Below are 17000 nucleotides of genomic sequence, written 5' to 3'. Positions count from 1 at the left end.
CACGTTGTTTATGTACAGGGACATATTAAAATCCGCGACCGGCTCGTACAAACGCGTTCCACCAGCCACTTTTATGTTATTTTCCTATTATTTTTTTTATTACCAGATTAGTTTAAGGAATAGTATTACGCTTCGCTAATTCATTCGTTTCTACCAGCGCCTTAACTGACGTAACGTTATCTTTTTCCCGTGAATGAAGATGATCGTATAATTGCAAATGGGCCAATTAATTATCGACGATTTTAAGAAAAGAAGAACTTGTTGCATTTATTTGAATTAATAGCAGTAAGAATAGCGATACGGAGTTCTACTTTACTTTATTGTAGAAGCTTTACATTTTCATAATTTATTTCATAATTTACAGTTGTACAATCGTACATCAATAAAATAAAGTATCGCAACCTGTCCATTCTACGGTACAACCATAAACGTCACGATCGAACTCGCTCTTATTTGCAACCAGTTGGAATATTTTCGCTTTAAACTTCTACATTCACCCCTTTATCGCAATTTGGTTCGATAATCCGGCGTTAGTCTGGCCAAATGGAACGATCCAAACGGACCGAGGAAACCGGTCGATCGACGGACAAACGGTTTCGAAATTTGCGTTTTCTATGCGCAAAGCTCAAAATCGCTCGGTGTCCAGGGCTCGAGCGTGAAATATACTTGAAGACCGAAGCTGTGCGTATAAAACGGTATGGTCGCAGCTTTAATCCGACCGGACAATGTAAAAGGCGATTTTCCAGGATTAAGAGTCCGTTGGCAATTGCTGTTGCACAGAGCGCCCACTTCTGATTGGCTTCGTCCTCTGTATATCTGTGTGTTGCCGATACCGATTGGTTTACGTCATTTCCACCCTTTGCCGCTCGCCCTTCGGCTCCCTGTTTCATACATTCCATTTGATTAACCGATATCGTTCGCAGCAACTTCCAAAGTTTCCGGAAACACGATCTTCCGGCTGAAGTCCTGTCATATCGATGGCTGCTCGATGGAACGTAATACGCGATCGGCAGTGGAAATTTCAATCGGTGATCGATGCACTTCAGTCGATGTTTAGTGATAATTGTCCTTTCGCCGAGAAATTGGTTTTAAACGCGTTATAAAATTTGACAAACGAATTTTATTACGAGAACCAAACGAGAACGTGAGATAGTTGGAATTTGAATATCTCTTTGGCACGTGTGAATTTTATGCACAAACTTGTAACGGTCGGAAACGCTTCAAATAACTTTTATTTTTTATTTCGTTATTATTTTATTATTTACAAAATATAATTAAGTTACAAGGAAAGCGTAAACCGATTTCCGAATGGTAGTCGATTCGAGAAACGATTTAAACGAGATTTTTCCACCTCAAAGATGTCTGTCTGCTTGGATGGCAGCGCGATACATATCTCCGTTTCGAATGCTGTTTCGACACGACGCGCGATGTCTACTTCGATCTTCTGGCCTGACGCGCCTCATTCGATTGTATCCATCACGGTGGATGTCTTGTCACGTTATCAAATACGAACGTTTCGATCCAATTAAAAGCGCGTTATACTTCCTGCAGCGATGAAACGGAAGAGAATCGACGCGTAACATGAATTTTCATGCGGATTTCGTACTGGTTGAGTTGAAAATCATTTTCTCTGCGTATCGCGACTGGATCGATTCACCTCTCATAATAGGCATTGTTCTGCAACAGGTTTCCTGTAAATTTCACGTGACATCTTCCGTTTGCAGGCTACATCGATGGAACATACTATTCCTGACAGTGGGTGTTTGATTTGACAGCGCATTGTCGATAAATAATTGAGCAAATAATAGATGTTCCTGGTGAAATGCTATTGAACGTAATGCTTATTGTAGAAGCGCTGTTTTCAACGTAGTTAGTGAATACGTGTTTCGTATTGTTTTTTTTTTTTTTTTTATTATTAATATCGTTATTTCGTATGTGTTGCACATATTGTTCTTTTTCATATTTATGTCTTTTGTATTTTCTGATATTTCATGTTTCCATGCGTTGTTTTTAATGTTTTTTCATTAATTCTCCCTTTATTCGCAAAAAAAGCTTTATTTTCTTCCGATAACAAACAAAGGGATGGGTTTTATTGAACATTAATTTTTCGTGTCCCGATTCGTCAAATTTTAACAAAAATTAAACGAGCAGATAGTTAAATGTTTTGTTTAATTAACAACGCACCACCGCCCGATGTTCCATCGTTTCATCAAAATGGATTTGGGGGCTATTAGCGAGAACTTCAATTAACTTCAAAGTAATTAAGCTTATTCTTAAAACAAACGTCTATTTATTTTCCTTCCGTTTTCACTTCGGAATTACCAGCATTGTAAATCCAATAATTATTCAGTTTCAATTGTAGTACTAATGAATTTTCCCTCGTTTATCTAAATACACTTCGCAGCAAAGTAATTAAAGATGATATTTCTCTCTCGAAAGTACCTCAAATACGGACGTTTCTGTCGGTTTTAATAAAACTTTTTCGTTACTCGTTTTTACAATAAATCTGAAGATGGAAGCCTCGCCTTTACAATGATCCCTTTTCGTCCATCAAAATTGATATACGAGTTTTTGTCGTCATTTTATCACGTTTTGAATGAAATGTGCGCCGTTGGCATTAAAATAACCCAAGCTACACCACGATGAGATTGCACGATCCGGACATTTACCTAGTATGAAAAGCTAATTCACAAAAGAAAATTCAATTCAGTAGTGAAAACGTAGAAGCGTTGCCCGTTAAAAGCAGCCCGGGCGTAATGTTGTACAATTTCTTTTTACGAAGTTATTGTAGTTCAAAGCTTGATATTTTTTAGCCAGAAGTTAGCGTAAGAATTAACCTTTTAACTCTCCTGCCTTTTTTCCGATCATGTTCAGTCGAATAGTATTTCTTAAGTCGAAGGAAAAATACGAAAGAATTCTTACGGATATGCTTAGTTCCTCGTTTCACTTTTATGCTAAAAATTTTCTTGGAATATTAGAAATTCTCTCTTCGATTATAAAACGAGGGTGAGATTCGGATATAAAAAATTTGTATGTAAAGCGTATCTCTTTTTAGTTTGTTCTTCGGTGAATAATAAACGTATTATATTCGAGTTAAACGATCGGATTTATCCGTCCATATCGTTTACAATGAAACTGTTTATTGTCGTTGCTATTGCTGCTATCGTTATTATTATACGTGCAGTCTGATTGCGTTGGAGACTTACAGCGACAGTTGCGAGGGCGTTTATGGCAATTCACGTTCCCGGATGTCGTCACGCAGTCGAGATTTTCTCTCGATTAAAAATTATCACTGTTCACGTTGCAATAAATTCCGCGAACTTGTTACTTGTCTTTGCGCGTTTTATTCGGCCATAATTTTGGTTACTTAGTACCGGAATTCTCATGTTCATACTGCTCCCATACTGTGTAACCTACTATGGATAAATGAAACTTTATATGAGAAAACTAATTAACGCTTCTAACGCCACAGTGTTAATATCAACAATTTAATGACGCTGCACCCTAATTGGTGTCTAACGAGAAATAATAATCATTGCGCCGTATGAACATGAAACATCGGCGTTATAAATCAAATCTAAATAGTTTTAGATAAAGTAAATGTTAAACGTAGAAGTAATGATCGATACTTTTTCGATATTTTCCTAAATTTTCATGCGAATATTAATTTAGAAGATATAATTCGATGAAAACGATCAATCTCTTCTCTTACTTTCTGAAAATGCTGAGAATGCAAATCAGAAATTCAAACTTGTACCTAGTGCCGTACTAGATCATACAAAGCTTACTAAATCTTATGGTTTATATCTCTCGAGATAAATTTTTGCCAGAGTTCTTACCGTCACGGGTGGAAGCACGTTTTCCATGTGGAATATCGTGCCTTGACGAGCATGTCATAAATACTCGTCGACGGTCATATACATCTTTGTCTTGTGACGCGAATCGTTGTTCGAGGTTATGGGTTAAGGACGAGACACGGTGTGTCAGGATTTTTAATTTCTGCCAACAACCTTGAGCAAAGAAATCGTAAATTTTCTTCGCCTAAGTGTCTCGCGTGGGTGTGGCACTCTTGCCAAGTAAGAACAAACGGACAATTTTCTATGAATATGATATGAGCGGACGAATATTGTCTCGTTATCGTCTGTATATCAAGATTCTCGTATGCTATATTAATAAAATTTTACATTTGACACAGACAACCTATTGCTCGTTTCTGCCTCGACGTAATTCATTCTTGATTACCATGTAAAACTTGTTGCTAAATTATTCCACACTCCATTGACACAGCTCGTTCCCACTTTTATTACTAACCAATTTCATCGTTAGATCTAAATTTTATATTTGATTGCAAAAGTTAAAATTCATGAAAAGCGATACCTACGTTAGCTGTTCTCCTTCCCTTGAACTTACTAGTCTGTCAGTGTTTCCGTAGCTGTTCGATGTTTAGTCGACTGCTACTACTTGCTTGTCCTAATTTAATTGCTCGGCCCCAAGTGTGCCAGAATCGTGTTAGGAAGTTCATCTCGGACTGTTTTACGCGTGTTTTTCGCAGTCTCTGCATGAGTTGGCCGGTGTGTGATGAATCGAGCCATACAAAATCCAAGCTTGATCCACTTCATTCAGATATATGAGTATTTTGATTGGCGAGTAATTACCTAACTTTTAAAAATTAAGAAAATTAACCCTTGGATGGCACATTGGGATCTTCCATGAAAAATACTGGTCTTACTTACCGTATTGGAAAATAATCAATTATAATCTCGGTCGCTGTAATTATTAAATAATTTCGATAGAAAATCTAACGATTGTATTTGATCGATTTTTAGAATGGACCATGAAGGAGTGCAGTGTGAGCTGGTAGTAGACGAGCGATCGTCCTCTCGGTTAGTGCCTGGACGGTCATCAACGGGATTCTACAACGTTGAATCGTTCACCCTGCAGGTGTTGCGCACGGCAGGTACGAAGTCGACAGGTGCAATAATCGGGGTTGACCCGGTTGTTGCCGCCGGGGCGGCGATGCGACGATGAGCTCGTTGAGGATTCAGCTATCCCTCTACACCCGACCAGAGGTTAGTATCGATATTACTTGCTCTATATCCCTTTAATATTTATAGACAATTGTTTGTTTAAAGACGGTTTTACGTAATTTTTGTATTACTCGTTTGGAGATGTTATTCAGAGAATTTTTCTATATTATCGTTCCGCGGAAAGTTTAATCTTTCTATTTGCTATAAATCTGCGTATAATTTCTTCTATTATACGACCTTTTGCCCCGCGAAAAGTTCAAGCGAATTATTCTACATTTTGAACGAACAAAAGGAAATTCCATCGAATGTTTTCGTAGCCCCGAGTAGTAGCAAGGCCGGGTCGTCTCACAAGCTGTCGTAAGGTCGAGCACAGAGGAGCGGAAGCTGGTTCAAGGCCGATATTAGTTGCTTGGCCATGGACCTCGAGGCGAGGAACGGGACCGGCGGTAACGACGACGAGGAATACACGAATATTTACTTCATCGTTGGGGATCGTAGGGAGACGGTCACCTACAAAGCGGATCAGGTCACCGACATGGAGCTTAAGGGCAAGTCTATTTAATTAATTGATTAATTTCGGTAGAATCTCGTTGTCGACATCTCGAAATGTTTTCGTCCAAGTCACTTTTCATTTTGATACCATTCTTGACTTTTATCACTTTATCTTTAGTGAATTACCCCGAGAAGATGAAAAGTTACTTCGGCGATGTTCTTTGATTTACCAAAGTTTCGTTTATTCCGCGAAATAAGATTACAGTTAGCAAGATAGGATTCTGGAAATGGGTTGATTTTAAATTTCAATTCGAAATCTTCATCTTTCTCTTAATATCATAAATGCAGGTTCAAAGCGTCGTATAAAGATTGAAAAGATTGATCGTAATTCTAGAGACCTTTTAAGAATCAAGTTTCTTGATATTTACGATCGAGATATTGCCGTTGATCTCTTAAAATCGACAAGCTAACGACTAGTTCTCTGAAGAGTATTGCAAAGCAAAGAAACATTTCGCGAAGAGATTCGATGGCTATCGGTTTGGCCGATTGGAGCTTTCCATTCGAAGCTGACGACAGCCATCGAGGCATTCGTCCTCTCGATAAAGATTGAGATTGCTCGATGCAGCTCTACGAATATTCGATATTCCTCGAATCTAACCAATTATCGATCAGGTACGTTCTTCCCAAGGCGGAGCCAACTCTGAATGAAACCTTCCCTCAACGCTGTCCGCCCACCTTTTCAACCCCGCGACCGGTACGAAAGGGTCCCTATAAGCACTACCGAAATTATGTTTGCACACATTTCAAACCGTGACCTATCGACCGGACAATGCCTCCCGAAAATAACCTGCGAGGATCTAACTTGTCAATCAAGTCTGTTTCACTCTCTCTTGTGCGTCAAACGAAAAAGCAAACAAGGGTTTACGTTCGCTTGGCTGTTGGAGCCGATACTTAGAGGGAAATTTCGAGGATGCTGTGTGAGATGTTGGAAAGCTTTATGAAATGTATAAATATTTGAGCTTCTTACGTTTGCAAAAACCTAGAGACAACGAACAGCTTTGGTTTTTCTTATGTTTGAGCTTGAGATTTATTTATATTGTTATTATCAATATTATTGTATTTTATATCATCATTTATTATACTATTCATTTTGTTTATCTTCTGAAACCGAGTTCAATATTTACCATGTAAATGCTTTATATCTGTCGTTATGTAATAAAGAAATATCAAGGTCAAACACACACGAAAAAGCTTGGAATCGCACAAGTTGGCAAATACTACTTTATCCGGTAACTATATTTACTACGAACTGGGTAAGGAATGCAATTTCCGGTCTTATGAACGTTTTAAAATATCTGACTTCGCCTTGAAGATGCCAAGCTGGAACTGCAACGTAGCAAACTTAATTATTTATAGTAAAGAGTTTTAATATTACTTGGGTCCCCTTTAAACAGTATTCCCCCTCGATATTGTTACTTGAGGTAGCTATAAATTCAATGGATGGGAAAACCTTTCAGAAAATGCAAGGACTTCCAAGTAAACTAAGGGAGTTCTTCTACACAAGATTACTTGATTCTTCCCAACGGAGACTCATATGAATAGATATATCTTGCTTGAAGAATTTCAAAGGCATCGAAAAAATACACTTCACCTTCTACATTTCGTATTAAACCTACATCTACTCCAAAGATGAAAATCAAAGGAGAGAGAGAGAGAGAGAGAGAGAGAGACAACCTTTGTCAGGCAGTCCTATAACGTTGTCGTAATAAAATCCAACTTAGGAAATAAGCGTGCACTTTAAATCGTATATCTATATGGCAGATTACTGTTAAATTTATCTCGAGGAAATAATTCATATTCAGAAACTTTTCCTTAATGTATTACGCAACGTAATTTCAAACTTCAATGTAACTCGACCTGTTCTTAACGTTTCCTGAAACGGTTTTCGAATCGCCTCGTAACTATTCCTCGTATTTTTCTCATTAACGTTGCATTCTCTTTGCAAAATTCGTTTCATCGCAAAGCGGCGACGTTCGTTTCCTTTTGCGATCTTGCGAAACTCATTTCTCTGGTTAATGGAAATTATGAAGTTTTCTGTAACGATGTCAGAAGCCGCACGTACCAGGAATTTCGTTAATTTCACAAGGATTTCCTTGGTTGTCGCGCGATCGTTGTTGTTGTTGCCGACTATTCCCCTAAAGCTTTCGAAACGATCTATGATAGCTGCTGGCGTGTTTCGTCTTCTATTCCCTGAACTATGAAAATCAACTCGGCACAAGTGCATCACCGAGATCGATTTCTTGGTAGTTTGCTCATTGCCATCTTAATCTACTTAAACCACGCGCAACTTTATGCGGCAACCAGCTATACACTCACAAACAGCTACCAAAGGTAAGAGATCGTCTGAATCGTCAAACTGTTGTACAATTTTCCTTGCGCCTATGAGATTCATATTTCGATCGTCCGATCAGTGTCGTCTTGATCTACCGATCACGCTTAGTCATTAAAAGTGCATTTAGGTCGAAGTAGTCAGTGGTATAGTATGAAAACGATATCTATGACATTAAAAAGCTAGTTCTTGTAAACGTGAGTGGAAATAACGTTTGTTTCTAATGTCTGATCGGATACTTCGCTTCGATATCGGGGGAAGTTTTTCTCGTATAAAATCTAATAATTTTCTGTCGTAATATTCTTCGTGGTTGATATTGACTACGCTTTCACCGAAATGGAAACAAGTAGTTGCATTTAAAAAAAGCAAAGGTTACCTTGAAGTCTCGGAGGCACACCCACGTAGATAGAATTTGTGAGCATCGTAAAATATCTCCCTTGAAACGAAGCAAGTATTGGTTGAAACGTTTTTTGAAATAATCAATAGTTGGAGAGATAATCGAGTGTAAATTAAATGAACAACCTATGTACGATATAAAATACATGTTACGCTGCTTTAATTGTCATTAATGATAAAAATTCTCGTTTACACCGTAATTTTATTAAAGTGAGAGGAGAACGATCTTTATCGACGTACTTGGTGTATCACAGCGTTCTCGAGTGTCTGACCATTTACGCCTCGATCTACTTGAGCCGCGGTCGAATCAACGTAACGCAGCTCGTTTCCCAGACCTGACGATATTCCAAACTTGCTTAATTAAACAGTGTTTCGTTGTTCTATTTAAAATGATTTACCGTAATTGCCGCATTACGAATTGCGACGAGCGAACTCGTGTCAAAGTGCATCGCGTAATTAGGGATGATAATACCATTACAATTTATGCTGGCTTGCAAGCCGGTTAGTGGAAATTGCCGCACCGCGCCGTCATGTCATTACGAGGAGCTGGAGGCATCTCAAAGGGACATAGGCGAAACAGAGTGGCTCGTGTCAATGCCACAAGAAGTCTTTGTGCCCCTGTATACCGTAATTCTTCTCGTCGTGCCTCAGCCTTGTCCTCGAACTCGTGACAGACAATCTTGAAAGGAAACGGCTTGAAAGAAAACCCTCTATCGATTTCCTCTTCTATGCATTCCATGAACATTCCCGGAATATGTCTAGTGTAAACGTACGCGAACACGGTTAATCAATAAATTCCGTAGTTTTTCTCAAACGGCTCTTTGAATGTAGGAGAAAATGGAAAGTAGAAAAGATTTTAGGAAAAATAGGATTGTAGGTTGTAGGTAGATGTATGTTGTAGAAGTACGGTAATATGTAGAAGTTAGTGAAATTATAAGATGTCATTTTTGCATGTTTATGCGTTCCTTTCAGAAGACACAAACATTATCGTTCGTTTATGAATAATACGGCAAATCAAGAGCGTCGTGGAAGATTCTTCGAGAGCAGAACCGATCGTTTTTGAACAGAATTGCACGAACGTTACGATAATAATTTAGTAGTTAAGCCTTCTTTAAACCTCTTTGCTGAATACTATTCTACTGAATTTTCTACGTTAAACATTTCATTCGAAATTGACTTTAATTTGGAGGTTGAAACGCGGAACATAATTCTCATGCAAATATCCCTGCGCAATCAATTTTGAACCTCATCGAAATCCCTTTAATCCAGGTATTCTCTTTCCGCCTAAATTCCACCGAATCCGGCCTAATTGCGATCCCATTTTTATTCCGCTAGAAGTATCTCATCTAAATGGCTATCATTTCGTATTTCCTTCTCTGTCGTTCGCTGATGTCGTTTCGACGACGATTCACGAATAGCTCGTTCCTACACCCACAACCCTGTAATAGACTGATCATTTGGTCGATTCCCACCCCTTTTGTCGTATCATCCCCTCCATATAAAATTCACGAGAGGCGAGTTCGCGTCGCCGATATATTCTTCCTTCTAGTTAATTAGAAAGCTTTTCAACGAGATCGCTGGCCGTACCGCGAAAAAATATGCCGACGATGCCCTGGCGAAAATCGATATCGTTCGTAGGGTAAATTGACCCTTATTGTCTGGCCGTCGTCACGAAATTTCCGCTCTCTGCAATGAACTACTAAAAATAGCCTGCCGGTGGTTAGATCGAACATCATATCTGGTTTTAAATTTAGTTTAAATTTGACTCGAGTATTTTTAGGACGAACTCAACCGAATTTCCTCTTGAACTGTTTGCTTTAAGAAAGCTTCCCCATTAGCCACCAATTGTCGGTGTATCGGAGATTCTATCGTTATACGAGTTTTAAATTATTTATTTTCGGGCTACGGATAAAGAGAAAGACTTTCAGTCGGAATTAGAACACGAGAGGGTTTTGAAGTTTTCGCGCACGTTCCGTTCGTGGATCTCTGCCTCGAGTTCTCAAATTTTTAAATTCTTGAAGTTACAGCAAGTATTATGTATAACAGCTTGAGAAGTATTTTTCATTTTTAAAGCTTCTTCGTTTCCTACCACTGGAGTAAGATCGTATTCAATTTTACTCTTCTCGTATTCACAGAGGTAATTGGAGTTTTAGGATACAATTCAGCGAACAGATAAATTCGGAATTACACCCGCCATAAGATAAAACATAATTCCTGCCAATAAATAACCAATGACATGGTTAATTGCATTGTTATATCGGTTGAATAAATCGGTCGTCGAACAGTCTGTATCGTAATCGTAATTTCGTTGTAATTGCCAGCTTGCCAAATTATTGTTTCATCGATACGACAATCTGCTTGCAATATCGATGAGCACTGAAATGTATGCTTAATCATATCCACTTTCGTTTACAACCTATTAAAAAAAAAGAGAGAGAGAAATTCAATATGTAGATATTAAAAGCGGATATAGAAGGAAAAATCCATTATTCCGGATCAATATACTTTTATATCTTAATAAAACGTTGTTCAATTAAAATTATTCGCGCTTACTGTGATAATTAAGGAAACCGTATCACGGCTATATCATACCTTCAACTGAACAATTATCACGGGAAAGCTCGTCTCTTTTCACAGTTTTAATGAGTCCGACAAACAACTGGACCCTCATGGTTACGTCAAGTTGTCTTTTTCACGCACCAGCCTCGGGAAATTTATTTTCGCGGTTCATCGTTCCGCTCGTTAAGAAATTTCTGCATTAGAACGATTTGTGGCGTATGACGCAAACCACGAACGAAGCTAACTGAAGGAAATCATAGGGGGAAAAATAGGAAAAGAGAGTTAGAATGGAATTTTGAGCAAAATTTTCATCCTCGTGATATTTAGTATATTTTTGATTGTTTACAAAAATGTTTAAGCTCGTGCATTTTTAAAACGCTTAAAGTTGCTTACAAAACACCAAGAAATTTATATGTACGTACGTTATGTTTGTTGTATGAAGTATTTGAGATTTTTTAGTGATTCAATCGTAAATGAGTAACATGAAAATGAAAGAGTCGGCAAAAATGTACTTATCCTCTTTCGTGCCCTCTTGAAATACAAACTTTTCCCACTCGAAAACGAGGAGGATTTACACGGAAACGGAATCCACACGCGCATAATCTGATATATCCATGCTTTTTTATAAGCGCTGCATACTCTGTACAGATAATTCCACGTAATTAGCGCTCGAAATCGTCGGTCCGTTCGAGAAAAGCGTTCGAGCGATTTTCTTTTCAGTCGTTTAGACGATTACGACTCTTGCCTGTTTAGCTGGAACATCGAAGCGTTTGCGAGAACGCTTGCGCATTTTACGATAATGGAGTAATTCGATCCCCGAACGTGTACGTCCGAAGAGCAACTTTTGCTCGTTTCAGCCCGCGATAGATTTAGTGCGTGTATACATACTATGAAAGCTGTACTAAATCAAAATGCGATTGTTTGCGTTACGCTATTCGCATTAATATAACACGCACTCGGCGGATAGATAATTGCGATGCGCGTCGATGTTGATGGAATTTACGGCGTTTAATAGAGAGACGGGTTTAGTTGAAATTGGATAAGAATTTCCGATCATTGCCACGTTTTTCCCATGGCCGTGGAATCCAGAATGTTTTCTTTCAATTTTTACGTTTTCCTCGCTTTTACCTTTCATAAAATGGTTGTTGATAGCCAGTGGTCTTTAGCGTTCACTTTAATTAACTATTTCGCCTGACCGTAAGATGAAATTTTCAAGATTACGCGGTAATTAGGTTCCATAATAAACAGGTTCATACAGATTTGAAATATGATTAGTTCTCGAACGATAACAATTTTCAACCGTGTCTCTTTCGTTCTCCGTGTAAAGTTCGCTAGAATTTCGTACCGCATCGAAACGTATGGCGCACAGCCGAACAATTACGAGTTTAGGGGCGGTTCTTACGACCGCATGAATTTGCATATTCACCCTCGTCTAGACGACACTGGAAATGCTAACGTTCGTTAAATACAGCACCATGCCAAAGTTTCGCATCACTTCCCAAAAGCAATTGCTTTGAAATGGACATTAAAATACTTAATTGGTATTCCGAATTTAGTCATAGTTAGAACGATTAGGGCAAATTGAGCGAAACTAACGCGCGAGAATATATAAGATATTAAAAAATCAGTACTCGTTATAATATTCAATATACCAAAGAAAAAATCTCTGCTCAGCTTCTACTTCTTCATGCAATGCGACATGTTTCATTTGTATCGTATGGCCACTCGGATAGATGGTGTAATTTCTGTACAACACTGTATGACAAGGCATATACGGTTTTCGTGCGCTTATGCGGTTAATTGGTACAATAAACCGTGTCTATATGTGCAAATGTATCGATTAGAGGTGAGGCTGGCCTCGTATAACCCCACCTCGAAATCAATCAGGCCGAACCTACGAGGATCCTTTACCACGACCTCGAGCACATTCGATACATGCCGAGAGTATGGCAAGATCGAAGATGTTTTTTCGTACCTCTCTCGTTTCAAGAATAGATCCTAACCGAAAGACTTCTCGTTAATTAGAATCAGCCGGAATCGATGGTCGCTTGGAGAAAAAAGTTTTACGATAATTTGTTCTGTTCATTTTCTAATCAACATGCGATAAGTATTATTTCTTCCTTTTTTTTTTCTTTTTTTTTTTAAGCTGGAGATTCTTACGATGATTGATATAAGATCTTGTATGTGACGTTTGAAGAAAGTGTTTCAAGCTTAATTAAGTTAGTTCAATATTTGTGTGTTACGTGTAGTTCTTCCACTTCTGATAATGATGATAATAATGTGATAATACTGTGTCACGGACTCATGGATGTACGAACAATTTAGAAAGATTAGATAAGATGAGATACGAATGTTACTAATGATGAAAAGAAGCAGACTGAGTAACCGAGAGATAGATAAGTAGTTTCCTCGAGAAATTGCACGTGGCGAGAGGTTAGTATATTTATGATTTCTAATCAGTAACGACCAGTTTTTCTTACGCTGCCTCCGCTTTAACAGAATCGATCCTAATATTCTATTTTCGTACAACGTGCATGAAATTTGAAAAAATATTATCGCCACTCTATTTTACGCCACTCTGTTCTCCGCGCGTAATCCTTCATCGTATAAAGTGCATCGATACGTAGCTCATAGTCTCAGAATTCGTGTTCAAGGGTTTGAAATGAATTTCTATTCCCCGTGAATCGGGGAATCGGGTGGTCTTTAATGACGGGACACTGTGAAAAACGCGCGAAGAGCAAGCAGTGTTTTGCGATTTATGTAAACATTATTTGGTTGACATTTCTGCAATATCCTGTCACAGCATCTCGGCTGTCAGCTTCGTGGTCGAATGCCGTGTTTCCATTTTAAAACCGCGCACAGCTGTATTTCCAATCGGCTTTGCCACTGGTCAATCTCATAATCGGACATTTTTTCCCTCGGTGCGTGAACATTTTCTTTTATTTTCCCCGCGTGTTTCAGCGTCGCGTAAAAAGCGCAAGAGGATTCTTCCACGAAGAATCATAAAGTTTAACCTACTTAGAATATTAATTTTGTTTCTTGCTTGCTGGCGATTAAACTCGTCCAGACAGTCGTAAATATAATTACGGCGTTTAAGGGCGACAGAATCAGATAGATTTACGCGCTTTACGTGGCAATGGTCGTAGTAAATTATTCATGCGTTAGATAAAATAGAGGGAACGGACTAAGAACGAGCCGTTACGTCAAAATGGACGAGAAAAAGTTTTCTTCGAAAATTTAGATTATGCTTCGTCCGATAGTAACGACTTTATTTTATTTTATCTTGATAGAGGTTGTGTCTTTTCCATAGAACCGTTCGAAAAGTTAGGTAGACTTTAAAGAAATAAACCAGGAGTAAAAACAGTTATAGTATATCCAAAGTCTAAAGCTTTCATACCGTGGTTATAAAGTTTCCTTCTTAAGTCTCTTTCTAAACTTTCCTCCACCAAGTTTCCACATACCGCTCGTGTTCCTAGATACCTTAAACCTTAGCTTTCAGAAGCTGTGCACGTATTTCTAGAATTTTTATTTCCTCATCAACGTGTTCACGCGTCGCACACAAATCTTTCTACTTTTAGACAAATGGATATTACAGTATTTTGAAATAACTTAAAAACTAAGCCAGCAACCATTTTGAACCTACGAATGTCGTTCAATAACGTCGATGCATCGAAAGAAATATCCGAGAGAAATTTTATGAAAACTGTATAAAAATTGTGCTTCCTCGCAGTAAAAACATATTTCTTAGAAAGCGAGATTTAAGAGGAAAGCTACTGGCCTCCGATATAGGTATACTTAGGTATATCGCGCATAGATTAATTAATTGAAATAATTGTGGTAATAAGTGTAATAATTGTAATAATTGAAGTAATTGAAATAATATTTATACAACGTTTTACAATGCTCTTCAAACACCTCTACGGACTGTATTCGTACTTTTAGAAAAAACGAAGTAATCGGTAAGTCGATTTTGCAGCGTGACAGTCTAGTCCATTGGAAAGTCCCGGAAGCAAGCTCTCGACCGTCGACAATTTCGGCGCACTCGATTTCCGGTCAGAATCGTCGAAAGTTGGTTGGCGCTTCCAGCGAAAATCGACGATGATTGCGCGTCGTACTGGGTTTTACCTGCGGTCAGGATGTTTCCAGTCACCTCGCGTTTCCAGTCCACGTGGAATTTAAGCATCCTAAAAAAAGATTTACAAGAAACAAAATTTTAACTTGAAATCGTTTAACAAACTTTTGGTCGATGGTGTTCTCGGCAACAGGATTTTTGTATATTTGTTGAGAATCGAGAGAAAAAATGGAAAATATCTTGCAGCACATTTTAATAGTTCATACACGCTATACAAATGCTTCGCGTTTTAGAATCGCGTTTCAGAAATCCAAAGCATAATGCGATGTTATTATCAGATTAGGTAACCCTCTTCATTTACGCTGCTTCCTGACAGATTCTGGAAGGAGAAGCTGACGTTTCGGTCATCAATTTCGTATAACTTTATACGTAATTAATGCATGCTATCTCCATGTGTCTTAACGAAGTGAACTTTTCATGCACTGCCTCAGTATAATAACATAGTTACGTGATTGAACCACAAGACGTCGATCAGTTACTCGACTTGGGTCCTGCATTAGGTGTTGTTCGAGTGGATTTTACCAAGTTTGTCGATATTCCTCGGTCACGAGCATACTTATCGTTTCCCGAATTTCGTCAAATCTTGATTCGAGGATCGCGATAAGTACAATTTTGACTTTCGACTATCTTGCACAGCGATCGAATAATTCGAATGAAATCGGTGAGATCGACGTACGACGGCACAGTTTCTCTGTAGCGTTGGCTAATTACAGGGTCGTTAAGCGTACACGGAGGATGTAGCCAATCCATCTATACGTTTATTTTCTAATTCGACGACGTATAATAAAAAGTAATAGTAGCACCGGGACCCGTAGGAACTCTCGAGCGATGCTTTCCGACCGCAATGGCTTCCTACACCTCGTACCAATGATATTGGCCTCAACAAAATAATGAATAAATTGAGCGTGGGTCACAATAAAAATATAATCGTCCGCCGTACATCCATGATTCACGTTTCATTATCCTATTAGAGCCAATGGACGGTCGGAAGATAGCTCTCCCCCTTCTTTCGTTCTGTATATGTGCCACCACGTTCGTTTCGTTTCGTACGGAGCCGCGTCGTGTGAGCCTGGACAAACCAAGCCGAGAAGATCTGTCGCTCGCGCAAAACCTCTCGCGCGTTCAATCGTGCAAGCAGTCGAGCGAAAGAGAGAAGGTAGGAAGACCACTTTGATTTCCATCGGTGTAACATAAGTTTCTCGAGCTCTGTTCGTCAACGCCACGAGGCAACTGGGGTGGTGGTGGTGGTTAGCTAGGAGTGGGCAGAGGGTCGAAGATGGAGCCGAGATATTTTTCTGCGATAGCTTTATTAAATATCGCAAGTGGCGTCGAGCGAGACCCATTCCAACGAACGGCCAGAACGTTCGTTTTTAGAGAAATTTAACCTCGTTTCAGGTGAATCATCGACTCGCGTGCTTCGCATCGCTTCTACGCAGGCATGTGCACGACGTCGTCGATCGGTAATTCGACGTTCGTTCGTTGTTTCATAGGCATTGGGTGGGTGGATGGTTAAAGGATGGGCAATAATTTATGGAATCGACGATTCGTTCGGAAACGCTCTATTCCGCACTTCTTCTCCCTTGCCTTACCTTCCGTACTTCGCGTGTGGTCGAATAAATCTCGAGTACTCGAGAACAGGCACTCGAAAACATTAAAAAGAGGCACACAGCGCGAAATGTTTTCTCTTCTCCCTTCCTTCCTTTCTTTCTTTCTTTCTTTCTTCCGTTCTTTCAATATGAAATGCGATTGTCGAAGGAAAACTAAATGGAGGAGAATTTATATGCAGGTTAGTGGATGTTCCTTTATCGCGGAGGATCGCAAACCACTTCCTAAGTCGCTTAACTGCGAGGAGAGCGTTCGCAAAGTTACGTTGGCAAAAAGGAACACAGGCTTTCGAAGTTTTAGGAATGCAATCCTACCGATGCAATTGCAAGTTCGAATTACAATTGGCCCAAACAAGTTTAAATAAGTTGTATTGGGAATTATTTTCCCGGGTTGTTTCTAG

The 17000-nt window shown here is 39.0% G+C and overlaps 1 protein-coding gene across 5 annotated transcripts in view; it reads left to right on the top strand.

Annotated features, from left to right (window-relative positions):
- LOC122573623 overlaps window positions 1–17000 on the top strand; it is a 141451-nt gene that overhangs the window by 92170 nt on the left and 32281 nt on the right. For all 5 annotated transcript variants that reach the window (XM_043740247.1, XM_043740248.1, XM_043740250.1 and 2 more), the window contains 2 exons: window positions 4827–5069; window positions 5345–5575. In XM_043740247.1, the coding sequence (XP_043596182.1) occupies window positions 5443–5575 (133 nt within the window). In that variant the 5' untranslated portion in view covers window positions 4827–5069; window positions 5345–5442. The remainder of the gene's footprint in view (window positions 1–4826; window positions 5070–5344; window positions 5576–17000) is intronic.

This window comes from Bombus pyrosoma, linkage group LG12 (assembly GCF_014825855.1).
Source record: "Bombus pyrosoma isolate SC7728 linkage group LG12, ASM1482585v1, whole genome shotgun sequence".
Taxonomy (NCBI): domain Eukaryota; kingdom Metazoa; phylum Arthropoda; class Insecta; order Hymenoptera; family Apidae; genus Bombus; species Bombus pyrosoma.
Note: the sequence above shows the minus strand (reverse complement) of the source record. Positions and strands in the feature narration are given on the sequence as shown.